Source organism: Plasmodium knowlesi, assembly GCF_000006355.2.
Source record: "Plasmodium knowlesi strain H genome assembly, chromosome: 3".
NCBI classification, from domain to species: domain Eukaryota; phylum Apicomplexa; class Aconoidasida; order Haemosporida; family Plasmodiidae; genus Plasmodium; species Plasmodium knowlesi.
In genome coordinates this window covers 217309-243961 of record NC_011904.2, presented here as the reverse complement: position 1 = coordinate 243961, position 26653 = coordinate 217309, and the positions used below count along the sequence as shown (strand labels likewise).

Sequence of the window (26653 nt, the reverse complement as noted above, 5' to 3'; positions counted from 1 at the left end):
GTTAAGTGGGTTCGCCTACTAGGGTTTTCATATGGCGTTGTTAAGGTGCGTCGTCAAAGTTTGTTCGTGTTTTCTCCATTTTGTCGCTTCTCACATTGGCTCCTCATTGGAGGAAAATAATTATCGAGCTGCACTTGAGGCATTTTCGATTTTTCAGAATAGTTCCTGCGAAAGAAAACAGCGGGGGAAATGGGAGGAGATCATATTGGAGTTGCGCTGGCGATCATGAATTGTATAACCGATCAGCTGATCATCAATTGTATAACCGACCAGCTGATCATCAATTGTATAACCGACCAGCTGATCATCAATTGTATAACCGACCAGCTGATCATCAATTGTAGAACCAGTCAACTGATCACCAGTTGTATAACCAGTCAACTGATCATCAACGGATCAGATTGACGTCGCCAATTTTACCGATGCCGTTTTTGGTGCCACAAATGGAGCAAAGGATGAAAAAGTTCTTCACGTTTTTTTCAGAGTTCAGTTTGGACAATTGCTTTTCCAAGGTGACTATTAAATCGTGCAGGGTATTCATCTATTGGGGGTGAAGAGGAGAAAGACATTCGCCAGGTGATGTGAGCATGTGCTATAGATTCGTGTGCATGAATGTGTAACGCATGTAATAATTGTGCTGTGGGTGTCCGAGTGGTCATACTCCCCTCATCTCAGTTGTTACCTGCTCTTCGTATTTTTTGTGAATATTCATTTCTTCCTCCTGCGTGCATGTATATGTATATATGTATGTATATATGTATACATATGTATGTGTATGTGTGTGTGTGTTTATGTATGGGGGGGAATTCCAATTTCGTATGCAGAGAAATGTTAACCATGGAGGGTTTCTTTTCCTCTCCCCCCCGAGGAATAGTATAACTTCTGTATACGCAACACATTCATGTGAATGGAAAAAGGAGCAATTCCTTTTTCGATGCACTTTTTGCGTCATGGTGCGTCGAATGACATTACCTTGTACGCCTCTATTTGAAGGTTCAGTTTTTGTATTTCGCCCTCCTTAACACTGAACCCATTTTGCAGGCTTTCCAGAACCTGCACAAAAGGAAAGGTAAAGTTTCCATGTACAAGTACTCACAGTTTTGAACAAGTTACACCTGCACTAATTGGACAAGGTGAATACTGATGCCTCACCTCCACGTGCTTCTGTATTTCCATGTGTAAGTTTTTTATACGTATGCATGAACAGACATAGGCTTCGATGAGGTGTTTTTCGTGAACAGTTAATCTGGGCTTCTCTGTGTTACTACACGTGACAAAGTTAAAAACCATTTCTGCATATTTCTGGATATCCTCCTCAGTTGTGTCTTCCTCCACCTGATTGATGGTTTCCCGTTTTGGCGACAGGGAATTTGTCAGGAACTGGTTTTTTAGGGTCAGTTCTTTGTTGGTCAGGAGTACGTTTTTAAGTTCGCCGAGTGTCTGTCAGAGGGAAGTAGCGGTGTGAATAAGTGGTGTGTATACGCAGTGAAGGTGTGACGTATTCGTGATTTATGCGTGGTGGGCAACGTGGGGGAAACGTGGAGGCAACGCTCTTGTATGCCCAACCTGGTTATTATTCTTCTTCAATTTTTTGATTAATTTTGTTTTTCGCAAAAGTGCCTTATTCAGTTGGTCTTTGTCCTTCTTGCACATTTGGAGGTTCTCGAAGCTGCATTCCAACAAGCCGTAGGGGATATGCCTAGTTTGACTGAACGCTTCGTTTATTTTGTTTAGGCAATTTTTTTCCTCTTCGAATGTCATTCGAGTGTTAAATCTTTGGTAAGACAGGAACGCAATTAGAGGTAGCGACTGCTTTTCCACACCGTCGAACGTTTCGATATAATTAATGAGCGACTCCGTTGCGTCTAACATTTCTGTCATTACCCTGGAGTTGTCTACATGCAGAATATCCGATCCCTTCATCTCAAAAATACGAAAAGAAAAATAAGACTTTAGAAATTTTAGCCGATGACAAAAGTCTTCTAACAGGGCGTGGAATTTTTTTCCCAAGTAGGTAACAAATTTCTTATTTTTTTCTGAACAATTTTTTAAATGCTCAAATGTTGAGAGAGAGTTTTTTTCTCTTTCTTCGAGAAATTCTTTAAAATTAATTTCACTTAACTTTGGCATTTTATCACTCTTCACAGTCTCTTCTTCGCTGCTTGGGAGACTTGTGTCTACGTCTTCGTAATTTGCCTCCACATGATAATGCTCTTCTTTTTTTCCACTTTTTTCTTCTGCAATTTCGTCGACCCACTTAACGACATTTCTCTTTTTAAAATGCTCTTCCACTATCTTTTCATTTTCGTATGGAGTTACAAGCAGGATGAAGGCAAAAAAGTGGATTGTCTTGAGAATAAGTCTCTTCAAGCTCCTCAGTTCCCGAACGACATTTTTCAGTGAAAAGGATTTCGCTGTCGTGTACGTTGGGAAAAGGAATTCTTCGACACACAAATAGATGCTCACGTTTAGGAACATCTTTTTTACGGTGGCGGACAGGTTACGTAGGAGAGCCTGTCAGAGGGAGGGGAAGGCGCATGTCGTGCGGGATAAACGAAGGTGGTGGTGGATTAAGTGCACACGTCGTGGAGGAGGTACACCAATCGGAGGAATGATCAATCCGTTGGAAAAATTACCTGTACATATGCCTTGTCTTGGCTCCCATGCAGCCATGTCCCGAGATCCTCTAACAGATTTATCACTTCCTCCATGGAATTGATTTCCTTCGAAGGGTGGCCACAACGGTTGGAAGATGTACACATGAATTATCAGTGAGTGGGTTTTAAACATGTCCACCTCATGGTGCACGCTGCAAAGTGGAGATAGTTGATAGTGAATTACCTTTTGCGAAATCATCTTTAAATCCGCAACTCTAGAATAGTCTAACTGGTCATCCCTTTTTTCTCTCTCCAATTTTTCACAAAAGTCTATTAACTGTTTTCCTTGAGATGCAAAAGTATTCTTGCAGATGAGGAGGTACTCTTGCAACTTTTGTATTACATCTAAGATGTGCCTCTGGAATAATTTACACTGCTCGTTGATTTGGCGCTGTGGGGAAGAACAGTTGAAGACGTGACAGGTGAGATACGGAGATGAAACTTTCTTGTAAGAGGTTCAACTGGGGTGTGCAAGTGATTGCCTTCCCTGCGCACTCTTCCCACCTGCAGGTAACCATCATAATGGTCGGGTTTCTCCGAAAGAGGGATTTTATTAAAATTAACTTTATACTTCGGATAGCATTTTCTCTTCATGACTTTGTATATTTTCTCCATTTTATTTATTTGTTCATTTTTTTTTTTTATGACAAGGGCAAATTTTGCTTTTTCCTCTTCGACCTGTTGTCTGATTTCTTCTCTTTCCTGTTCCAACCTGATCACACTTTTTTTGGAGTTGGTAATAATTTCGTTAAGACTGTCAATGGTTTTTTCCTTTTCCTTCAATTTGTCCTTGTGGAGTGTCTCACACACGTCTAGCTCCTTCTCTATCTTTTTATTCTCATTCTGTAGGTCTTCCACTTTTTTGTGTAGCATCTCTGAAGGGCGGCATCAAAAAAAGAAAAAAAAAAAAAAAAAAAAAAAAAAAAAAAAAGGAGTGTTGTTCTATGCTGTCATATGGGGAGTAGAAAAGAGGTACATACTCCACTCTCAATCCTGTGCATGGTTGCACTATCTCTTGGCGAACCATTTTCTTTGATTTTATTTTCGAGCTCCTCAAATGCAACGGACTCTTGAATATTTTCACGTGAGTTTTTTGGGAGCAGCATTAAGTTGCGCCATCCGGAGTTCCCCTTCTTCTGCGGTCAGGGCGGCGTAAAGACTTGGGATGAGGAACCTGGCCTTGGGATTTCCCCATGACGCCAGCGCATTGCAGTCAATGCTAAGAGTAGCGCTTCAGGGAGTGCATAACAAAACGGTGCAATGGCCAAATGGTGCAATGGCCAAATGGTGCAATGACCAAATGGTGCAATGACCAAATGGTGCAATGACCAAATGGTGCAATGGCGAGTGTTGGTTTTCCCCTACTTTATCCTCCAGAGAACTCGTCAGATGCGCCACCTTGCTGGACAACTGACTGTTGCTATTCAACAAGTCCTTCTTCTCATCCACCATGCGTTTAATTTTGTCTTTTTGTTCATCATTATTTTTTTCCAGCTGCTTAATATCCTTTTTGTACTCCACTATGGCCTTCTTCAAGATGTCTAAATGAGCAGAAAGGGGAAACGGTAAAAAGGGGGCGAGCACCCAAATGATAACGCTACAGGGAAAGACAACCCGTTGGCTTCCAAGCAACATCGTAGAAGAACAGGCATTACCATTTTGCTCTTTTATCTCCTTATACTTTTCCTTAAATAGTTTGTATTTCTCCTCCACGTTCATTTTGAAGATGGATAGGAGCGCAAAAGTTCGAACTTTGCAAAATTAATGAAGGATCAGGGGGTGGGCTCCAAATGCGTAGTTACATGCTCGGTGCGTCATTAAAAAGGGCGTGATTAAAGAGGGCACTCAAAAAACGGGGGCATGTTCGAGGGGGATATATATATATATATATATATATATATATATAAAGCAAAAAAAAAAAACAAAATCACAACTTCATAACTGCACAATTTAGCAGCTTCGCAATTTCACAAAACTGTGACAAATGGAAAATTAACAATATCGGCAATTCATCCTTAACACAAAAAAAAAAAAAAAAGAGAAAAAAAAAAAAAAAAAGGGAGAGAGAGAAAATAAAAAATTAGCATAGGGGTGCGAACAGTTTACACAATTGCAGGGCAACGGGGGTGGCACAATTTTTTGTTCACAGTTGAGCATACGTGTACTACATTTTTTCCGTTCACTTTTTTGCAACTCGCAACGTTGCAATTTTGAATTTTCCACTTGAAATTTCCACTTTTGAATTTTCCACTTGAAATTTCCTCTTTTGAATTTTCCACTTGAAATTTCCTCTTTTGAATTTTCCACTTGAAATTTCCTCTTTTGAATTTTCCAACTTTTCGTTTTTCCGACTTGCGATTTCCCAACTTTAAGATTTTTTTTTTTCTTTTGACGCTTGAGAACTGGGGGTTAACATAAACACATGAAAAAAAAAAAAAAAAAAAAAAAAGAACGAGCGAGGCCTCCGCGCGCGTGGGTATACGTGTGCATACACCACAGCATACACTTCACACGGACATCGCAGTGAAAGTAATTTTACTAAACAGTCGCTACGTTCCGCACCACTTCAAAAACACATTCACAATGGCATGCCTCCATTCTTGTTAGTCGCGCGTTGGATATTTTTTCCCTTCCTCGGATGTATACTCAGTGAACTTTTGACCTACACATATAGACACGTACGTCTATGCACAGATAATTTTGTGGCCTCTCCTTTTTCGTTTCACTTTTCAACCCTCAAGTAGTATGTATCCCAGTTGCTTCGTCCGGATGTCCCCTTACACACCATCCTCTTAATAGGAATGTATTCCACGTTTTTGTACTTCATCACATATTTTCTGTTTTCGTAGTAGAAATCCTTGGCCGAATCAGGATAGGGTTTCAGTGTGTAGTTAATGTTTGGAGGGTAGGGAGACGAGTAGGTAAAGCTGTTACTGGAAGTTCTGATCAGCTCGTATTCATTCGATTTGGTCTTCTTATTTGGAAGTCTTTTGAAGTTGTTTCCGTAATAGTTCATTTTGTACAGGTCACTATATGGGTCGTTTATTTTTCGGTTTATGTTGTTTATGTTTTTCTTTCTTGAATAGTGTCGATAGTTTCTTTTAAAATTTAGCATGAAATAATTCCTCATTGTTCTGAACATCTTATCCCCTTTTCGTTAGTTAAATAGGTAGGTAGGCCACTTTATCGTGCTTTCCTTTATCAGTCCCGTCGCTCCAAAAATTCTCTTTCTTTCTCCTATGCTTTATTCGAAGTTTCCTTTTTTTTCCTTCCTGCTTTGTGTTTTTGGTACCTCCAATTTGGTGGAAGGAAAAAGAGAATTTTCGCACCAATTTTATCTCATACTATACGTACCAAACATTTTTTAAATGCCACGTTTTCCCTTTTCCTCAAAGTTCCATTCTTTACGCTTTCGTTTAAATGTTGTGCCCCTCATAGGGGAATCACATAATGGAATGAGAGAATGAAAGAAGGAAGAAGAAAGATGAAAGAAGAAAAAAAGGAAAATGTAAAACAATATCCGTTGGATTACCTGTTCATATATTTGCAAAAAAAAAAAAAAAAAAAAAGGAACGAAATAGAAATGAAATAAAAATGGAGTGTGAAAGTTTTTTTATACGTTAATGTAAAAAACATAGAGACTGGAAGAACACACTATGCTTTCCTTTACTTTTGCTGGAAACCTTTCACGGACGAAAGTATAAAAGGTTCATTTTTTTTTTTTTTCTTTTGCTGCAATTTTGAATTAATGTTACATTACATTTTGATGTGTGATGTTTAGGAAAAATTGTTAAAAAATATTTACATTCTTCACTTATATGTTTGTTAGGATGACCTCCCTTTTTCATTATTTTTCATCTTTACGAAGATGTAATCGTAAATGGGTAGTACATCTGCACGTGTTCTCTGTTCGGCGCTTTATTTAGCTTGAGGATGCATTCCTCATTGTGCAATTGTTCATAGTGTACCTTCCAAAGGGGGATATAAATAAATACGAAGAAGGGATGCAGTTGAATTTTGTAGGGAGCATTTTTTTTCTCTACTGTATGTAAACATATATACTTATCTGCATATGGATTAGTCCATATGTGCACGTGTGTAAATTTGTGTATATGTGCATCTGCACACTGCTGGGGAAGTGTAACAAAAATAATTTCAGCCCTTTAACTATTTAACCACAGGGGGGCTGCAATCAAAATGTAGTTTGCGCCATTGTCCAGTGTACCAACACACACACATAGGTTCTCCACCTGTTGCATTTCAATGGAGAGCTTTAATTTTGTCTGGCTTACTACTTTTTAGATGATACATTTTTTTTTTTTATGAACCGTTCAGGCAAAATAAAGTTTCTGAACAAAAAGTGATGAAAAATTTTCAGAAAAAATATGAACAGCCATAATATATTTTTTTTTTTTTTTTCCCAAATTGTGGATGAGCAAAATGGCTACTTGGTAGGCATAACATTTTATTCGTAAATATGATTAATTTGGGATATCAAGGGGGAACTGTTCTTCCATTTTGCGTAGCCTACATTTCGACGCTGTCTCGAAACAAGAGGCTGTGTCTCCACTTAATGTATGGTCTGAAACGTGCAAATTGGGAAAATATCAAAATGATAATCGAATTGTTCAATGAAATGGAATATGACAATTATACTGCCATTCATATGAACGAGTCGAGGAATTTTGTTTTCTTCCTTTTAGAAAGGTGTCTCGGTAAGTTTAGTGGTGATAGGGCGCCTCCTTAAGGGAGGGTTCAGAATTCTGTGCTGCTTTTAAAAAAGGACCGAATACTAAGGTGTAATTTTGTTTGAAAGTGGTTAAAAATTGGATAATGTAATGAGGAACCCATTTAACTGTTTTAGCAAAAATGTGTACAACTTTTTTTCCGTTTTTTTCCCACACACATACACTCTTAAAATTATCCACTATTTTGTGGCAACTCTGATGGATAGAAATAATCTTACCAACGGCGGAAAAAAAAAAAAAAAAAAAAAGGTCCTAATGGTAAAATTAACCTTTTTATTTCCATCTCGTGCCGAAAAGAGGTCAAACTTTTTCTGTACACAAAATGTAAGCAGAACGGAGCAATGCGACCGCAAATACAAAGATTGGTTTTCGTATATAATTGTAAAAACCAAATGGCATAAGTGTAGGAGGAAATTATGATTCCTTTAAAATTTCATTTTATGATGATGTGGGGATATTGGCGGAAAAAAGGACATTTCCCCATCGCGCGGCCATTTCTTTGGCAAGTCAAATGATTTAGTTATATAGTAATATTTTTTTTCCCACACTGAGAGAAAGATTAAACCTTTTTTAATGTATGTAAGCACTTGCACACTCCTAGCGTGTTAGAAGCCTCCTGAATATGATGTAAGAATGTATATCACTTAATAAGCCTTTGGGTAAATGTCCTAGTTGGTAAAGCGGAAGTAGCGTACGCAGGCGTAGGGAAAAAGACTTATTTCTGGAGCGATGGTGAAGCGGAAATGGGAAAGCTCGCTTGATGCCACACATATATATACACACCGTGAATGCGAAATGCGAAAATAACAGCAACATGGTTCCTCTAAAATGGGTCGATTACGGAGTGCAAGACGGAATGGGAAAATTTAGACACACGCGGAGGGGAGGAAAAAAAAAAAAAAGTCACATAAATTTGTCCGTCGTGAGGACGGATCATAACGGAATAATTTGAAGCTGTGTTACAAAAGGGGGAAAATATATTATGAGTGACTAAGAAGGAGAAACAAATTTGACGGCAACTTCGACAAATAGGGGGAGGGGAATACGATGGAGTTATAGCACACTGTTGTAAGGGGGGGAATTGTAGCATTTAACATGTTAGCAAAGAAAAAAAAAAAAAAAAAAAAGAGGCAAACGCAGCGGGATGGTAAAAATGTAGGGAACGCTAGAAGAGAGTTAATAACCCGTAATGACCTATCTAACACTGGCATAATATATCCAAAGTAGGAAATAAAGGAAGTGAGGAAAATGTTACTTTCTGTGTGGACAAAAAAAAAAAAAAAAAAAAAAAATGACACAGCTATACAAAATGGCTAACAATTGAAAAAAAAAAAAAAAAAAAAAAAAAATGATAAAGGCGAAAGGAAGTTACAGAAATGAATTTTGCTCTCGCGACTAGCGAACAAATGTGACGATGTGAAGGGGAAAAAAGGAACCAAAGAAAATAGTAAAGTCACAGTAAAGAGGAGTAACAGTAATGCAAATTACTAGCAGAGTATTCTTTACATAGAAAACACTTGCAAAGCCAAGCATTAGCAAAAAAACAGAAGCAGATGAAACAAACGGACATTAACTATGTACCCGTCAAAAAAAAAAATAAAATAAAAAAAAAAAAAAATGTAGAGTCAGATATAAAAGTAGTGCTGTAGCAAGCTAAACAAGTTCGAAGTTGCATGTTTGCTAGCGCAGAAAATTTGAAAGAGAAAGGAGAAAAAGAAAAGAAGAAAAAAAAAGAACACTGATATGGTGGCAGGAAAGAGGACCGAGTGGAAAGGAAAAAGAAGAAAAAAAAAAACACAATATGAATTCACACATATAATGAGAAAAGAAAAAAAAAAGGGGATGATATGAAAAAAAAAAAAAAAACAAGCAAGGCGGAAGCCAAGAGCTCAGCCGAAGGGGAACTACAAATATGTGAGTGGGAGCTGCAGATAAATGAAGGATGGCGACAAGTAAGCGAGGGAAAGCAGAAGATAAATGAGGGGATGCAACAAATAAGTGAAGGGCAACGAAAGATAAGTGAAGGGAAGAGGAAAATTATAGAGAAGAAACAATCAATAGGTGTCCTGGACAACACGACAGATGGCAAGGATCAACTAGAAGGTGTAAAAAATGAGCAAAGAGACAAAAGCCCCAACTTGAAGACAGACATAAAAGTGAATTCCTCAGCGGTTGGTACGACCGAAGGGGAAAATTGGAATAACAGAAAAAGGGATGATGCAAGAGGTTACATGTTAAATGCCACAAATGTGGAGAGAAGCCCAGACGGAGTGGAGAGGGAAGCCAAAGGGTTAATATTCCCTTCAGATATCAAGTTAATATATGCAAGCATAACCACAACGGATAGAGGGAAAACTCCAAATGTACAGAAAAAAGTTACCGCACTGCTTAGCAAAAACTTATATGACGTATTGATACTTTATTATGAAATGCACTTTTACAACAACATCGATTCGTTCCAAGTCGATGTAAACATGTACGAAATTTACAACGACTTGATCTGCCTGATAGACGAACTGTATAGCATGTATATTATCGAGTCGGAGAAGAAGAGCTCCTACATATATGAGGATATGGCGGAGAAATATCTTAGTACAGAATTGTCCGGGGGATGGACAGAAAGGACTCAGGAAGAGCTCCTGCAGGAGTACTACATTTTGAAGGGGGAGAGGAACACTCTGTTCATAAATTTCAAGCTAATGAAGATGGTGTATTTATCTGCCGTATTCGACTTGGAGTTTTTCGGCGATGTTTGCCAGGAGAACGTTTTCCTCTCGGAGGGAGGCCCCATTAGCGGAGATAGCGCAGATAAAGGCTTTGCCTGTGTTGAGCAGGTTGACCAGGTTGACCAGGTTGACCAGGTTGACCAGGTTGACCAGGTTGACCAGGTTGAGCAGGTTGACCAGGTTGAGCAGGTTGACCAGGTTGACCAGATTCATCAGGTTGACCATGTTGATCGCGTTAACCGCGCTGAGTGTGTGGGGGCGTGTATCTGCGGCGTCAACGTTCTCTGCGTAAACTGCGGTAGCGCTGTCGCCCTTGCCGAAGCTTGCGACAAACGCGGCGGATCAGCCGGTGGAGCAATCGAGGCCCCGCGACATGATAACCGAGGCGACAGGAAAAGAAGTAATAAAAAAAAAGGCATATCGAAAAGGGCGGACAGGAAAAGTGAGAAAAGGGAAATTGCGAGCCCCGTGTTGAAGTCGGAAGTGCTACGGTGCCACGGTAGGAATAGTATGACAGGAGAATGGGGGCAAGACGACAACGATAACGGCAACGATGATGATGACGACGATGATGATGATGAGGATGGTAATGACGACGATGGGGAACAATTACCTATGGAGGAAATCTCCCCCGTTGAGGAAAGCTACATCCGGGAAGACCAAAAACTGTGCTACCGCATTCTGTGTGATGAACAGCCATACAAGGCCTTGCTGATAAAAGATGAGCTTAATCTGAGTTCGTCGGATGATGGGGAGAGTTACCCCGGTAGGTCGAGCACATGGGTAAAGGAAATCACCCCACCGAATGCGTCGAATGCGTCAAATGCGTTGAATGCATCGAAGGGTGTAGTGCAGGACGCAGTTACCGCACTGAGCGTAGACTGCGGGGTTGTCAATTTGGGGAGTTTAGTGAACATCACGAGCTCGGCCAACCTTGCGAGCGTTGTCTCAGCGGCAGAGTCACACCTCGCTAGCAGCGAGAATGACAGGGATGGTATCACACAGGAGAGACACAGTCGCGTATATACCAAGTCGAAAAGGAACAAAGGAATTTTGTCGTACGCATCTCAACATGAGAAATCAATCAGTATCCCCAAAGATATCCTGAACATTACATCTTTGTTAAGCACCCCCATTTTATCAATGAGTAATATAAAGAGCCTAAATCAGGTGAATTTTTCCTACGGATATAGTAAGACGAAGAAGGATATGTACAACTATTGTTACGCTTACTTAGTCAGCATACACAATGGCTATGATCTTATCCCCATGGAGGGTTATAAATTCAGACCCATCATAATTGATGGTGCAAATGTATCTGCCAAGGTTATCCATAAGCATATTTCAAATATGCCAGATACAGATATGTCCATAATATACGATTGTTTTTTATTACACGAAGCATATGCTTTTTTTAAAAGAAAAAAAGTAGATGACATTATCATTGTTTTGAACCCTGTGACGAAAAAAGGGGAAGATTATTTCTTGGGGAACAAGAAGGTGTGCAATTATTCTTATTTAGAAAACTTAATAAAGCAGAATGCCATACTCATTTGTAATGAAAAATATTACCATAGTTACAAGGGTGATGTCGTGAAACGACGCACGTACGATGACGTTCTGATCTTGGAATTAGCCTCGCACAGAAGTAAGGCTTCCTGCAGTTGGGAGGGACAGAGTGCGAATATGCACAGTCACCAAGGGAGGGTACACTGTTTATTCGATTATTTGTGTCCTTACCCTTACGCAATCTTATTCAGTACTTTTTTATTTTTTATTTTATCATATCATATTATACTATATTATATTATATTATATCATATTATATTATATTATATTATATCATATTATATTATATTATATTATATCATATTATATTATATCATATTATATTATATTATATCATATCATATCATATCATATCATATCATATCATATCATATCATATTATATTTTTTTTTTTTTTTTTTTCGCCTCACCCCCCCCAGATGGCTGCGTCATCTCCAACGACAACTACACGGACATAGAGGCAGACACGGCATGCGAGGAAATAAAACATGTTATATCGCACTACGTTGTTAAGCATCATTACGACAAGCAAAATGGATTCGGCTTGGACATGACGAAGAAGCCTTTGAAATTTCTCTTAAATTCTCTCTTCCAGAAAATTAATTAATTATTCCTCGTCTGAGCCATCGCGAGGGGCGTCTCCCTTTGCACACATTTTTTACGTCCATTTTTGGGTCATTTTGGGGACCATTTTTCGTGCCATTTTTGGGACCATTTTTCGTGCCATTTTTGGGACCATTTTTTGTGCCATTTTTTGTGCCATTTTTTGTGCACATTTTTATGTCACTTTTTGTGTCCATTTTTTGTGTCAATTTCACCCCCGTGGTTATGCCCACTGTATGGCCTCTGCCGACGGGATCCATTTTTATCATCTTTAAAAAGGAGTTCGTGAAACAAACACGTTTGATTTGACAAGAGCGCTCACATGCGCAAGCGTGAACGTAAGCGAATACGTACTCCAAGGAAGATCATACCATTGAGAACTTCAATGAATGCTTCTCCTCAATGTTGGATCTATTCTTCCATATGGAGAAAATCGCGGACACATACGCAGAAAGGAAAGCAGGCAGATTCTGTACCGCCCTTATTGCATCTAAAAATTGTTTTTCATCTCCCGTAACTTATCCAATATCTTTACCTCATCGGTTGTGTTGAACTTTTCAGTGTAATGATTGGTCCTGAAAAATGGATTGATGAGGTTTTCCTGCTCGATAGTGGATGGGACGGATGGCTTCTTGCTGTTGATCTTTTCTTCTACCTCCTTCATTTTGTTCTTCATGTGTTCGTTGTCGTTTTCGATGCTCATGGCGAATCTGCGGTTGGGGAAAAGGGGTCGGTTTAGCGTTCCTCTGGTTGTTCAAGAGGGGAAGGCGCCGTCACGCACGACATGGATACATGCTACACGGTACATGCTACACGGTACATGCTACACGGTACATGCTACACGGTACATGCTACACGGTACATGCTACACGGTACATGCTACACGGTACATGCTACACGGTACATGCTACACGGTACATGCTACACGGTACATGCTACACGGTACATGCTACACGGTACATGCTACATGGTACATGCAGAATTCGCAGAGATTGGCCAATTTTTTTTTTTTTTTTTTTTGTTTTTCCCCCTTTCTGTCGTACCTCAAATTGTTAAGGGCGTACTCATGTCCACAGTAAATGAGCGTTTCCTTCCGATAACCTTTAACCTTTTCGATATTCTTAAACATTTCCTTGGCGCTTCCCTCGAAGAACCTCCCACACCCGGCAATAAATAGGGTGTCTCCAGTGAACAAAATGGGGGCGTAGCTGTTATCTTCGTTCTTCTGATCATTCATTTTGTACACGTAATACATTATATGTCCCCGTGTGTGACAAGGCGCGTGGATAGCCCTTATGCATAGTTCGCCTGAGAGAGTAGGGATGGGGGATGGAACAATGACGGGGGGAGTAGGCATAACGTTACAACAGTATTGAGGAAGCGGAGAGGCAACTTTGTTTTTGTGCCCTCTTAGGGCTTTTTAACAGTCAGTTTTCCTTTGAATAAATGGCCTTCCCATATGGGTTAACTTTTTATAAATACCTAGACGCACAAGTTGGCTATCGTAAACCTTTTCAGTGACACCCGGAGTTGATTCGTATGCAGACCCGACGACTTTGATTTTTTTTCTCAGTTCCTTCATGCGTATATTTCCTCCTAAGTGAAGAAAAAGGGGAAAAGGATTACAAAAAAAAAAAAAAAAAAATTAGGGGGTTAAAAAGAGACATACAAATGAACAGGGAGAATCTGGAGTTAGTAGTGAGCACATAGGATTTTTCGAAAAAGGGTGTAACCAAGCCCCCCCAGGGGAGACACCATTTTTGTTTTACCTGAATGATCATAATGGTGATGTGTGCAGAGAACGTATTCCAAGTCGACATTCAGGTTCTCAATTTTCCTCAGTACCTACAGCATTTGGGGGGAGTTAAAAAAAAAAAAAAACATGTCAACAACGAACCACAGTAATAACATGGCTACGATGGGACACACGAGGGACAACACGAGGGACAACACGAAGGACAACACGAAGGACAACACGAAGGACAACACGAAGGACCACAGGAACGACCGCGCGAAAGGTGTATTCACTCGTTGATTACCTTTTCTGGCTCCACTGGGTCTACACATGCAGCCTTCTTCGTTTTTCTAAATGGGTGGGGGGGAAAACGTTATATGTGGGGCCAGTGCACACGCATACGGGGTGTGCTCCTTAGTACATGCAGTTTTTTTAACAGGGTACATAGCCACATCAATGTGGATATACACACACTTTCGTGAGAAGGAGTTTGTAAATATGCTCCTTTTTTTTTTTTTTTTTTTTTTTTTTGTCCTTTTGTTTTACTCATCGATTATGACGTAGGCGAAATTGTCATGGAGAGACGGGACGACAAGAACCTCTGCGCATGGCTGCGGGGGGGGGAGAGGACGAAAAAAATAAAATAATAATAATAATAAATAATAAATAAAGTAAAATTGAGGATGGCCAAAGGGAAACACAAAACGTTGACATGTGGTAGGGATGGATAGAGCTAAAAATGTCTGGTGAAAAATTAAATCTCATAAAAACGTTGCAAAATGGTCTATAATAGACGGTATTATTTCGCGGCTAAGATTTTCACCAGTCAAATTTTGCAAAACGCTTCTTCTCTCTCTGGAGAACCCTCGTATGAATGAGTTGTATATGTGGCAGAGATAATATCTACAGTTTATAAGAGAGGAAGTTGCCCCTCTAACATGGTGGACGTGTCAGTATTGACACGCAGAGTGCCACGCTATTAGTCAAAAGTAGTTATTCTACATGTATCGCCCATGTAGATGATAAATTAAAAAAAAAAAAAAGGGCGAATAAATAAGTACCTTCATTTTGTTCTGAGAAATCTACGCAAGGGCAAGAAGGGGGGGGGAAGAAGCTTTTTTAAAAAGGTGGGCTTTAAAAGTGTTTAGGGTAGTGGGTCAACTAAACTATTTGAGGGGGTCCTCCTTTATTACAAGGAGAAGATTTTTTTTTTTTTTTTTTAAATAGAATTTTGTTTATATGATGAACAAAATTAATCAGTGGGGGGAAGTATTCTCTTGTGGTTAAGTAGGAAGAAAAAGAAGATGAAAAATGTATTCGCGGGGGCACGGTATAACATAATGTATACATGCACGCAAGCGTACATATATGTTCGATGGACTTATTCCAACCGACAGGTGTATGTTTTTTACAGCCTAAAGCGTCACCGGTACTTCACATAAACCATAAGTCTCATCCAAAAATGTAAAGGCAACGGTGCTTCAGTAAAAAGGGTGGAGGTTCAATCCGCATTCTTTGCGGCTACTTTTATCAGAAGCATATTTGAGGTAGATCGCCACCCTCTTTTTTTCTTTCTTTTTTTTTTTTTTTTTTTTTTTAAAAAACATTTTTGGTCCACGTGGAAGTTGATCATTGCGCATGGAGAATGCGCTATTTTGGCGGTACAAATAAATTCACGTAAAATGGTTTTCCTATATTTGAGGGATAACGCCTTGCAGTTAGTCCGACAAATCAAAAGCGAACCTTTATAAGTGTTCTATGTTGTTTCGCTTTATGGGGATAGAAGCTGACGGAGGGCATAAAAGGAAAACAATTTGCACCATCAGACTAAATTACATTGCCTTTAACTGTACCACCGCGGGCACCTGGTCTATTGAAGGCAAAGAAAACAGACTGGAGCGTATGGCTCTGGTGAAGCAGCTGGCGTAGCATTAACCGAGGGGGTGGGGGGCCATCACGCCATTTTTCACAAGACATAGTTGCATTCCAAACACGTTGCAACTCTAAACAGTGTAGAACCCAACAGTATAAACCCAACTGTAATTATTTGTTGCAACATGATCCTCTCCATTGTGTTGCTTCTTCCCCCTTCGTGCATACAAATGTGGTAGAATCACTTTGCAGTGTTACGATCTTACATCAGCGGTGAAGGAAAATTTTTGGGACATTCCTGTGGAGTGTACAAACGTGGTGCAGGAAAGGATAAGATCCATTGCACACTTTGTGAGTCTAAAACTGTAAGGGTTGGATGTGTGTACCAGTTTATGCAAGGGTAACTGTTCACAAGTGATCACGCCGATGCATCTCACAAAAATAGAAGAAGATATATATCACGTTAAGTGCACCTTCAGGGTTGTCATTCAATGACGTGCTACATACCCATTCGGCTGATAATACTTCATTTTAAAAAAAAAAACATTAAGGAGGGAGAAAAAAAAAGAAGAAAACGCAACAAATTGGTGTGCTTATGCTATCACAGGTTGGTTCGCACAGGAGGCAAGCCTCCCTGCATGTATGCAAATGCAGCAAGTGGTATAGTACCCATATCAGGTGTGAAAAACAAGTGAACACATTAGGATTAAAAAAAATAAATAAAATAGCTTCAAGTGACTACTATTATTTATTTTATTATTTTATTTATTTATTTTTTTTTTAATCCTAATGTGTTCATACAACACCATTTTGTGGGTATTACTATACATACATCGTATTCCCCCGATTACAAACTATCCTTCTTGACTTCTGGAGTTACCTCCTCTGCGGTGTCGATTTGTTCTTTTTTAAATTCCTTTTTTGTGGCGTATCCCATTAGCCCAGATATTAATGCCAACAGAACCATGTTAATGACGGTTGCGCTGACTATTATATTTCTGTTGGATGCCGTTTTCTTTTCTATGTTATGTGCATAGTTTTTCAGTTCTTGTAAAGCGCTTTCCACCTCAATTGGGGGGTTGTTTTCTGCTCCATTTTTTTTTGGTACATTAGTATCTGAGTTATTTCCTGAGGGCACAGGAGGGGCAATTACGTTTCCTTCTTTTGTTTGATTATTTTCATTTGCATTAACTTGAACGGTTACAAAATTTAGAAAGAAACACAGGAGAAAGATTAGGGAGAAGGATGTCATTAAGTTTCTGGCGTTCATTTTGGGGTACAACTTGGATCGGGGTATCGTTCGTCTATTTTGTTTCGCTTGGGGGGGGTGTCAGTAGACAGATTAGTGCACGTACGTGTACGTGGAATATTACGTGGATTGATTTGCTTTGTCACAAAAATGGACGGTCGTGCTGATACTTCTTCAACTTTACAAGGAAATGTGCGAAGTGCGAATAGCGCGTGTTTGGGTGAGTTGACGATTTGGGAAAACAGAAGAAAAGGAATAACTGAAATGGGAAATACAGAATGGAAAAAAGAGAAATTCCGAAAGGAGGGGAAACTGGGATTAACACTCGCCAACTGGACAAACTGAACGAGCTGCGAAAAAAAAAAAAAATGATATCACCTTTGCGTGCAATTGCGCGCTTGAATTCCCGCGAAATCGAAGTAACGCAAGTGAAAAGAAATCAAGAGTAGGCGTAGCGATTTTGCGAATTAAAAGAGGAGCGGAAAATAGTGCTAATCAGGAAGAGTTATTTTTAAACATCCCATTATTTTATTTCTTTATGTTTTTCCTTGCATTCCGTGACATTTTTTTTTTTTTTTTTTTTTTTTGGGGTAGGGGGATGCTGTATCCCTCCTTTCTGAATGTGTCTAATTTGGGTTTTCCCCTTTTCTTTCAGAGAGAAAAAAAAAAAGGAAATTTTTTTCGTGCAAAGTGACACATGCTCGAGCAAATGTGTGTGTGCATACGAGTACGCATATGCGCAATTCATTATACAATGGAGCACATAATTTTATATATGTATGTGTATATGTCTGGGTGTTTTTTTTTTTTCTTTTTTTAAAGCGTATGTGTAGCTACTTCTGTACGAAGCGCTGAAGATATTTTCGCGCACCCGTTTTTGCGTGCGTACTGGTGGACACGCATACGTACAGGCATACGCAAAATACACGCACAGGGAATTTTTCGCACACGAGAGGGGGGAGCTACCTTTTCCTGGCGGGCGGTTCAGATCTGTGCATCCCTACCGCCGCTCTATCGAGAAGCAGCATGAATGAAAGGCGCAATTACGCAGGTTGCCATTTCGATGAGTAAATTTTAGGGGAAAAAATTAAAGTGGAGATCTGGCCATGTGTATTAATATGATGATCACGCCTTTCCCATTCAACACAGCTGGTTTTGTTTAAAGGGAGGAAGAAAAAAAGAAGAAAAAAAAAAAAAAATTCTGACTTGTTCAGGCAAAATGGACATCTTTTAAGAAAAGCGGAGGGACGAAATGGCTACACGTGGCTAGAACAAAAAAAAAAAAAAAAAAAAAAAGTGAAACCTTTTGTCACCGCCACTTGATCATTTCTTTCCCAAAAGGTGAGATTTTTCCATAATTGAAGGAATGATCATATTTTCCCTCAGGAGTTCCTTTTTATTTCTTGGCAAGTATAATCGGGCAACAGCCCCCGCGGGTGACGTTTAAGGGGCATGTCTGATACAGATCTGGAACAAGCAGTCCTCAAGGACATTTTTAAAATCGCCCCAATTGAAGTAGAAATGTTCATCGGAAGGGGCCAAAGATTGGCCTCCCCAATTAGCCGTGAACAGGCCATTACATAGGGAACTAATTCCCCTTCCTGTGGCGGAATAAACCCGATTTATGCGCATCGCTATGTCATGCATAGCAGTGCCGACCCATAGGTGTGTTTTCCACTCCTTTACGTATGAGAAAAGCGGACGGAAAAATTATACATCCTTTGTGTGAACCAACCTGAGAGTTCACATCTGCACGGATGATCCTTAGCAAATGTTGCCCCATTGGCAGGAGTGTTCCCCGGGATTAGTCAAATTGGCAAACATAGCAGCTGTGCCGACGAGGTACGCAGAAAGGTCATTCCGTCCTGGGGAGAAAAAATGCAGGTGCACAGGGCGAACTAAACATTAAATATATATATGTGTGTGTACATTTTGAGGGGGATAGGGAAGGTGCATATTTTTACAGTTGGTGCTGACCGACGGGGAGGGGAAAACTGATTCATCTGCACGTTTTTTTTTTTCTTTTTATTTTATCTACTACTGTCTATATCTATTCCCCCAACACCATGTACCAAACTGAAATGAACCAATTTTTTTTTGACCTTGTTGGGAAAATTCTTAACGCTGCAAGGAACGAAAGGAGGGGCGCCTTTTCCTTGTCCCACAGTAGAAATTTATTATGTTGGTAAAAGGAAACATCTGCCACCGTTCTTTTGTACTGGCAGAAAATTCTTTTACGCATGTATAATCGTCGTGTAGGAAGTTACACCACTGGATTTTGAGTCTCCAATGAGAGGCATGCGGGTACTGAAGTATTTAGTAACATTTATGTGTGACATCAATATATGTTCACACAAAAAAGAAAAAAAAAAAAAAACATTGTGTGCTTGTGCTGGGAAAAAAATCGAAGGTGGACGCACTTGGCATGTAGGGAAGAGGCAACACCACTTGGAGGGAAGTGAATGGAAAGAAAAAAAAAAAAAAAAAAAAAAGGAAGAAAAAATTTTAAAGGTGTTAACAGTTGAAGTAGGGAAAGGAAAAAAAAAAAATGAATAAAATGAAAGAGTATAACGGAAAAGGAATCCCTTGAGGGGGAATACAGCGCTACTATTATATAAAAGCGCAGAAGGGGGCACAAGAAGGTTGGATGAGGCTTTCACGAAGGAGCGACCCCTACGATAATGTGTTTCCTTTCAGCATACACGCTACTGAGGTACTACGCGCAAAAAAAAAAAAAAAAAAAAAAAAAAAAAAAAACAGAATGGTATAGTATATGCAGTACTTTGCAAAATGTGCTCTTCTTCATCACTGAACACAGGCATCGAAAAATAATTCCTAAACGACTTTAGGAAGATTCAGCCCTCTTTTTTTTTTTTTTTTTTTTTTTTTTTGGGTCCTTTTAATTCATTCACTTAGCATACGCCTTCGTCTGTTCGTTCATATTCGCTAAGTTTTTCCAGAGCAATAAGCATTGTAAATGTGATGGGTGTATACATAGGGTTTTCCCCTTTTTTATCTACATTTTCTTTATTCATTTTTTCTCATATTGCATACGCGGATGCATGAATAAATTCCCTTTTGTAACCTCTACAGTATTTTTTTTTTTTTTTTTTTCTGCCATTATTGCTGATCGGCACGCACTCGTGACTCCTTAATGCGTTAGGAGAGGAACAGGCATAATACCATCTTACCTTGGTTACAGTGCCAAGCTACTTGCAGGTCGTGTGGCCACGGTATATTGCTACTACACATTGAATACATTGGATGAACACTCGGCGGAGTGAGCAGGCAGTTTTGAGGGTTCTACACGTGCATCCAATTTATGTACATTCCTCTGCAAGCATAGTTCCATCGTCGAATTCATTCAAATCGGTGGAAACACACGCTTCGCCGAGTTGATCAGGACATCACGTGTTCTTTTAGTAGTTACACCTAACGTGAGCGGAACATTGTTCGTATTCACGTATGCACAAAATCTTCGACAAAAAAAAATGAGCAAAGAAAAGATCACCACCAAAGTTGAGGCCTCGCGGGTCAATGCGATGGCCGCTGTGCGGGATTACAAGGTGTGCCCCAGGATGGAGTACAAAACCATTTCGGGTATGCGACATTCAAAGTGACCTACATATACCAAGGGTCATCCTACAATACCCCTCAATCCTATTTTCTTCATGGATATCGGAATGGTACACCTTTACCTGAATATTTATATAACAGTTACCTCCCCCCAATTTTCTTTGTGCCTCTTTTCCCACAACCACAAACCCCTATAGGTGTTCAAGGACCGCTAGTCATCATCGAAGATGTGAAGTTTCCTAAGTACTCCGAAATCGTAACAATTCATTTGAGTGACAATTCGACCAGGCAAGGACAAATACTGGAGGTGTGTGGAAAGAAAGCAGTAATTCAAGTATTCGAAGGAACAAGCGGAATAGACAACAAAAATAGCTATGTGGAAGTGAGTGGAGATATTTTGAAAATGCCGATGAGTGACGAGATGTTGGGGAGAGTATTCAACGGTAGTGGAAAGCCAATAGATAAAGGACCTAGCATCCTTGCCGATGATTATTTGGACATAAATGGAAATCCTATCAATCCGCAATGTAGAGTATATCCCAAAGAAATGATTCAGACAGGAATATCAACGATAGATGTAATGAATAGTATTGTTAGAGGACAGAAAATCCCACTCTTCAGCGCAGCTGGGTTACCACATAATGAAATAGGTGCTCAGATATGTAGGCAGGCATCTCTAGTACAAGGGAAAGATGTATTAGATCATTCCGATGATAATTTCGCAGTGGTCTTTGGTGCCATGGGAGTGAATATGGAAACAGCTAGATATTTTAGGCAAGATTTCGAGGAAAATGGAAAAATGGAAAGAGTGTGTTTATTCTTAAATTTAGCAAATGACCCAACGATAGAAAGAATCTTGACCCCCAGAATAGCATTAACGACAGCCGAGTATTTGGCATTTGAAAAAGAAATGCATGTTTTTGTAATATTGACGGATATGTCTTCTTATGCTGATGCGTTGAGAGAAGTTTCGTCTGCAAGAGAGGAAGTACCAGGAAGGAGAGGATACCCAGGTTATATGTATAGTGATTTATCGACAATATATGAGCGAGCAGGAAGAGTTGAAGGAAGAAATGGAAGCATAACTCAGTTCCCAATTCTGACGATGCCAAATGATGATATTACTCACCCTATTCCAGATCTGACAGGGTATATTACAGAGGGGCAAATTTTCGTAGACAGAAATTTATACAACAGGCAGATTTATCCCCCTATCAATGTATTGCCTTCTTTATCTAGACTTATGAAAAGTGGAATAGGAAAGAACATGACTAGAGCTGACCATCCCTACGTTTCGGATCAGCTATATAGTAATTATGCCATTGCTCAGGATGTGAAAGCCATGAAGGCAGTTATTGGTGAGGAAGCTCTTTCCAATGATGATATATTGTACTTAGAATTTTTAGATAAATTTGAGAAGAGGTTTATTACGCAGAACACTTACGAATGCAGAGACATTTACCAATCCCTCGATATCGCATGGGAACTCTTGCGTATTTTCCCGGAGGATATTCTCAAGAAAATCAAGTCAGATATCCTCTCCAAGTACTACCCACGCCACCATGTCGGCTAAGACAGGGGGGGGGTAGCGCTCCACTGTATTGCGGCCCAAGGAATTCTAAAGCGGGGTAGAAACCAGAGAAGCAAAGGAAGACCCATCGTGGAAAGAAAGGAAGGGGGAGCGGTCGACTGAGTTGTTTGAATAATTTCTTTCTTGGGCGCAAGAATCGAGATGACGGATGGTACACGTGGAATGGGAACATGGTTGGACACTTGAATACAACGCCTGGAATAGAGAATGCGTGATTTGCTCCATTGAAGTCTTACGTGTGCATTCGCATCCACCTCTTGATTGACACCTCCCCCAGTTAAAATATATTCTGCACTCCTTGTCCCTATCTGCCCACTCCAATATGTGTTACTTGTTCATATTACAATATGGGTGCATTTATTTTTTTTTTATAATACTGCGCGGGGGAGATATGTCTTTTCCCCCTTATACTCGCCTTAGCGAAGATAAGGGACTTATAGACGTAAACGTATATATATGCCTAATGTAGGTATGTCTATCTGCCCTTTTTATTTTCTCCCACCACGTTTTATTATCCTCCTATACTTTCCCTCCCCTCTCTTTTTGTAACATATTAGCCCAAACTTTTTTCTTCTTTTTTTTTTTTTTTTTTTTTTTTTTTTATTTTTCCCTTTCTGCATATATTCGTCAGTCCATATTTTTACTCTTTTTAATTTTTGTTTAATACGTTTTTAATTTCATAAATAAATTCAGGTGAAAAAAAATACACAGCCATCAAAAGCTGCCTTTCGGATACTGTCTGCAGGGGCTGCTCTTGTGGTTGGGGCGACATGGTGTTATACCAGCCTGGCTCTTCCGAACTTTTGTTCGCGTGAAAATGTTGGGTTCAAATGGGGTTAAAAAATGGCCCTTAAAACAGGCATTAAAAAAGGCCATTAAAACAGACATTAAAAAATGGCCCTTAAAACAGGCATTAAAAAGGGGCCATTAAAAAAGGCCATTAAATGTGCGTCTAAAGTGAAGGCCGAGGAAAGATGCACAAAAATTTGGCTGGACGATGCGGCCACAAAAGTTGGGAGATCAAACCGAGTCGGTAGGGTGACACGTGAGAAACGAGTCGCAAAAATGAATTCACAAAAAAAAAAAGGAAACATAGTATGGGGCATGCCGATTGACATAAGAGATAACCGGATGCTGCAAGTGTCTAAAAAAAAAAAAAAAAAAAATGAAAAGTTATTTCTCTGTACAGGGAAAAAAAAAAAAAAAAGAACATAAAAAATCGGAGCTATTACCGAAGGCGCAGATTAGCGCTCCATCTGCTTCGTGGACCAAACGTGTGAACCATGGAGAGACACTATTTTCTCGGCCCGAGCATCCACCACCGGATTTAGAGATTCTCCTATGGATAAAACATGGGGTGAATGAGTAGAAATTTTTCTTTTGTTCATATTTACTTTCGCTGCAGATTGAAGCTTCTCAATGACTATTTCATCACATGTATCAAAAATATGTCTTTTAAAATACACATCTAAAAGCAGGCTCTCCACCAAGGTACTGGCCCATTTGACATGGATAAAGTTAAATACTTTCGACATACACTTAACGAATGCACTTCGTTTTATCTTAAAAAGTTCGTAGTCGTCCGGTAGGGTCCACTTGTCCTGGAGGTGCAGGAAGTTCTCATCATCTGCCAGTTCGTGTGCGCTATCCGCAGCATCGGAGGTGGTCATATCATCACCTTCACTTAATGTGGTATTCTCTCCCCCCGGTGCGGGTTTCTTCCTTCTCTCTTCACACACAGCCTCATCAAAATGTTCATACTCCGTCAGTAGCTCCTCCCAAATCTGTCTATATATACTAATTAATTTATTGAAAATAAAATTATCATTAAGCTTGTACAAAATGATGAGGTAGTACACTTTAATTTTAAGAGCTTTAAGATATTTTTTTTCCTGTTTCGTTAGATCTACGGTTTTTGACTGTGGTGTTCCTTGGGGGGGTGCTCGATTGGGTATCCCCTCTTCGTCATTGCATTGCGTGGCTTCAATAACTCCGTCCCTATTGAGGGGCTCTTTCATCTTACCATCCATGTTGGTAGATTGCATATCATTATTTCCTGCTTCGTCCGACTTAGAGGTATTCGTGTTTATTTGAAATCGATTGTCTATAATTTTGTTAATGACCTTGTCAAAAAGAGAAACCATGCATTTTATGTGGAGCTCGTCCTCACTATAAACCGTGTAGATGTTGTGTGTTGTTGTGTGTCCATCATCATCGTGGATATAATTCCGAAGGAAAACTTCCACTATTTTATCAAAGGCAAAAAAGAAAACATTTTTATTTTCATTATTAAGATAGTTAATGCAGAGATTTATGAATAAATTTACACTTTTAACGAACTTGTTTTTTGAAAAAATATATCTATATATAATCATATGGATCCCTTTAAATAGAGTAACGTTGTTATTACTTCGTTTATTTTTCTCATTTGCGTTATCCAATTGTTTGGTTTGTTCTTCTCCCTTCACATTATCTCCTCTCTTGTTTTTACTATTTTTAGATATCTCCACCTCTTTCAGTTTGTCACTTTTTCTTTTTTTCTCATATATTTCTGGGAAGGGAATAGTCTCATTGGCCTTCCTTTTGTTTAAATTGGCATATATATCATTGTTTCTTTCTCTTTGGTTTCTGTACTGTTGCAGGAGTGCCTCCCTTTGTTTATTGTAAATTCCATCAAGCTTCCTTTCATTTCGTGATCTTCCCACTAATTCTTTCATGCCTTTAAAAATGAAAAACGAGAAATGAATTTTTTTTTTTTTTACCAAGCTACTTACTGCTCGGGAGTGGGGTAGACAGTACACACGGTCGTGCGTGAAGGAAATTAATTTTGTAAAATGTGCGAGGCGGTTGCCTTTTTTTGGAGGATTACGATTTGCAGTTTACACTTTTCAATATGGCCGTAACAATGGTATGTTCCTCTTTGTGCACTTGAGTTGGTTACGTATTGGTTATATCTGCCACATATCTGGTTATAAGTGTTCCGTTTCACATGGTCAAGTTTTCCTTCCTCTTTGCGCCCTCCCCGCGGTCAATCGGTTAATCGGTTAATCAGTTAATCGGTCAATCGGTCAATCGGTCAATCCGTCAATCGGTCAATCCGTCAATCGGTCAATCGGTCAATCCGTCAATCGGTCAATCGGTCAATCGGTCAATCCGTCAATCCGTCAATCGCCACGACGGGGAGGGTGCGTGGGCTACAGACAGACGCTGAGCCAAAGCTGGGTTATCACATTCGTCCAAACTTTGCGATAGCGTTCGGGTTCATTATATTTGTAAATTCCCTTCTGAATATGGCATATTTGATCACGTTGGAGAAGTGCTACGGTGGGCTCATAAATACATATATAAACACATATATAAATACATATATAAACACATATATAAATACATATATAAACACATATATAAATACATATATACATTCATATATAGATATTTAAATATACATATATTTACGCGTAGGCATTTTTTCACACGCTTGGATGATCCTGCTCATCGATTTGCGAGCGCTCGAAAAAAAGAAAGTAAATCAGAAAAACAGAAAAAAATGCTTTTCGCAGGATTGGCAAAAATGCCTTAAAAGAGATATATTAATGTAAATTAATTTAAATTTAAATTTGCTAAAAAGGCCCCCCAAAAAAAAAAAAAAAAAAAAAAAAAAAAAAAAAAAAATGTACAAATAGGAAGAGAAAAAAAAAAAGAGTCCATTTCAGGAGCAACTTGAAAATATGGCATATAAAAAAAAAATATCGCATAAAAATGGAAGAAACCCTCAACTAAGATTTTCATTTGATGATTTATTTGAAATTAGGCACGACATATATATATATATATATATATATATATATATATATATAAACAGAGAACGTTGCAAGGATACATTAACGCATAATAAATAAAAATCTACAGGTATATATATTACATGGATTTTGCTAGCGCAGTGGTCCTTGTACAAATTATTGGTGCGTTGTAAATTATACATGGCATTTTCTTGGTGAGAATTTTGCGCCTCCTCCATCCCTTTTCCCAATTAAAAATACTATATAAAAATACGACGTGGTGCCCTAGGGATGAATAAGCTTTTTTGACAAATCCACATATTTAGAGGGGAGTATTTAATAGTGCCATTAAAAAGGGAAAAGGAAGTACATGAGGTTCTTTCGTCATTTTGTATTAAAGTGAAATGGAAGCGCACCTCGCTATCGTTTTTTTTTTTTTTTTTTTCATTTATTTTTTAATTCATTTTAATGAAATTTTTGTCCTTGTCAACTTTGCGGGAAAAGGAAAAGGAAGCGCGGTAGACAGGCAAAACGAGTAAATAAAAATA

At 39.1% G+C, this 26653-nt stretch overlaps 7 protein-coding genes across 7 annotated transcripts; 2 read left to right on the top strand and 5 right to left on the bottom strand.

Moving 5' to 3' along the window:
• Nucleotides 1-103: 103 nt before the first annotated feature.
• Nucleotides 104-4376, bottom strand: PKNH_0304700 (conserved Plasmodium protein, unknown function; the record flags this gene model as incomplete). Its single annotated transcript, XM_039113804.1, has 12 exons — nucleotides 104-165; nucleotides 421-541; nucleotides 683-721; nucleotides 973-1053; nucleotides 1153-1440; nucleotides 1567-2514; nucleotides 2637-2723; nucleotides 2842-3048; nucleotides 3162-3532; nucleotides 3682-3793; nucleotides 4023-4198; nucleotides 4313-4376. The coding sequence occupies 12 exons, from the start codon at nucleotides 4374-4376 to the stop codon at nucleotides 104-106; spliced, it is 2556 nt and encodes an 851-aa protein (XP_038969419.1).
• A 1003-nt stretch (nucleotides 4377-5379) lies between these two features.
• PKNH_0304600 (uncharacterized protein) lies at nucleotides 5380-5799 on the bottom strand (the record flags this gene model as incomplete). Its single annotated transcript, XM_002260989.1, has 1 exon — nucleotides 5380-5799. The coding sequence occupies one exon, from the start codon at nucleotides 5797-5799 to the stop codon at nucleotides 5380-5382; it is 420 nt and encodes a 139-aa protein (XP_002261025.1).
• A 3453-nt stretch (nucleotides 5800-9252) lies between these two features.
• PKNH_0304500 (NYN domain-containing protein, putative) lies at nucleotides 9253-12307 on the top strand (the record flags this gene model as incomplete). The annotated part of the gene is made up of 2 exons (XM_002260988.1): nucleotides 9253-11779; nucleotides 12120-12307. The coding sequence occupies 2 exons, from the start codon at nucleotides 9253-9255 to the stop codon at nucleotides 12305-12307; spliced, it is 2715 nt and encodes a 904-aa protein (XP_002261024.1).
• Nucleotides 12308-12793: 486 nt separating this feature from the next.
• On the bottom strand, nucleotides 12794-15105 carry PKNH_0304400 (cytosolic glyoxalase II, putative; the record flags this gene model as incomplete). Its single annotated transcript, XM_039113803.1, has 7 exons — nucleotides 12794-13013; nucleotides 13347-13611; nucleotides 13786-13899; nucleotides 14073-14148; nucleotides 14343-14388; nucleotides 14585-14649; nucleotides 15100-15105. 7 exons carry the CDS (start codon nucleotides 15103-15105, stop codon nucleotides 12794-12796), a joined length of 792 nt encoding a protein of 263 aa, XP_038969418.1.
• Nucleotides 15106-16757: 1652 nt separating this feature from the next.
• On the bottom strand, nucleotides 16758-17180 carry PKNH_0304300 (parasitophorous vacuole membrane protein S16, putative; the record flags this gene model as incomplete). The annotated part of the gene is made up of 1 exon (XM_002260986.2): nucleotides 16758-17180. The coding sequence occupies one exon, from the start codon at nucleotides 17178-17180 to the stop codon at nucleotides 16758-16760; it is 423 nt and encodes a 140-aa protein (XP_002261022.2).
• Nucleotides 17181-20650: 3470 nt separating this feature from the next.
• Nucleotides 20651-22308, top strand: PKNH_0304200 (V-type proton ATPase subunit B, putative; the record flags this gene model as incomplete). The annotated part of the gene is made up of 2 exons (XM_002260985.1): nucleotides 20651-20759; nucleotides 20933-22308. The coding sequence occupies 2 exons, from the start codon at nucleotides 20651-20653 to the stop codon at nucleotides 22306-22308; spliced, it is 1485 nt and encodes a 494-aa protein (XP_002261021.1).
• A 1262-nt stretch (nucleotides 22309-23570) lies between these two features.
• Nucleotides 23571-25043, bottom strand: PKNH_0304100 (uncharacterized protein; the record flags this gene model as incomplete). Its single annotated transcript, XM_002260984.1, has 1 exon — nucleotides 23571-25043. One exon carries the CDS (start codon nucleotides 25041-25043, stop codon nucleotides 23571-23573), a length of 1473 nt encoding a protein of 490 aa, XP_002261020.1.
• Nucleotides 25044-26653: the final 1610 nt, after the last annotated feature.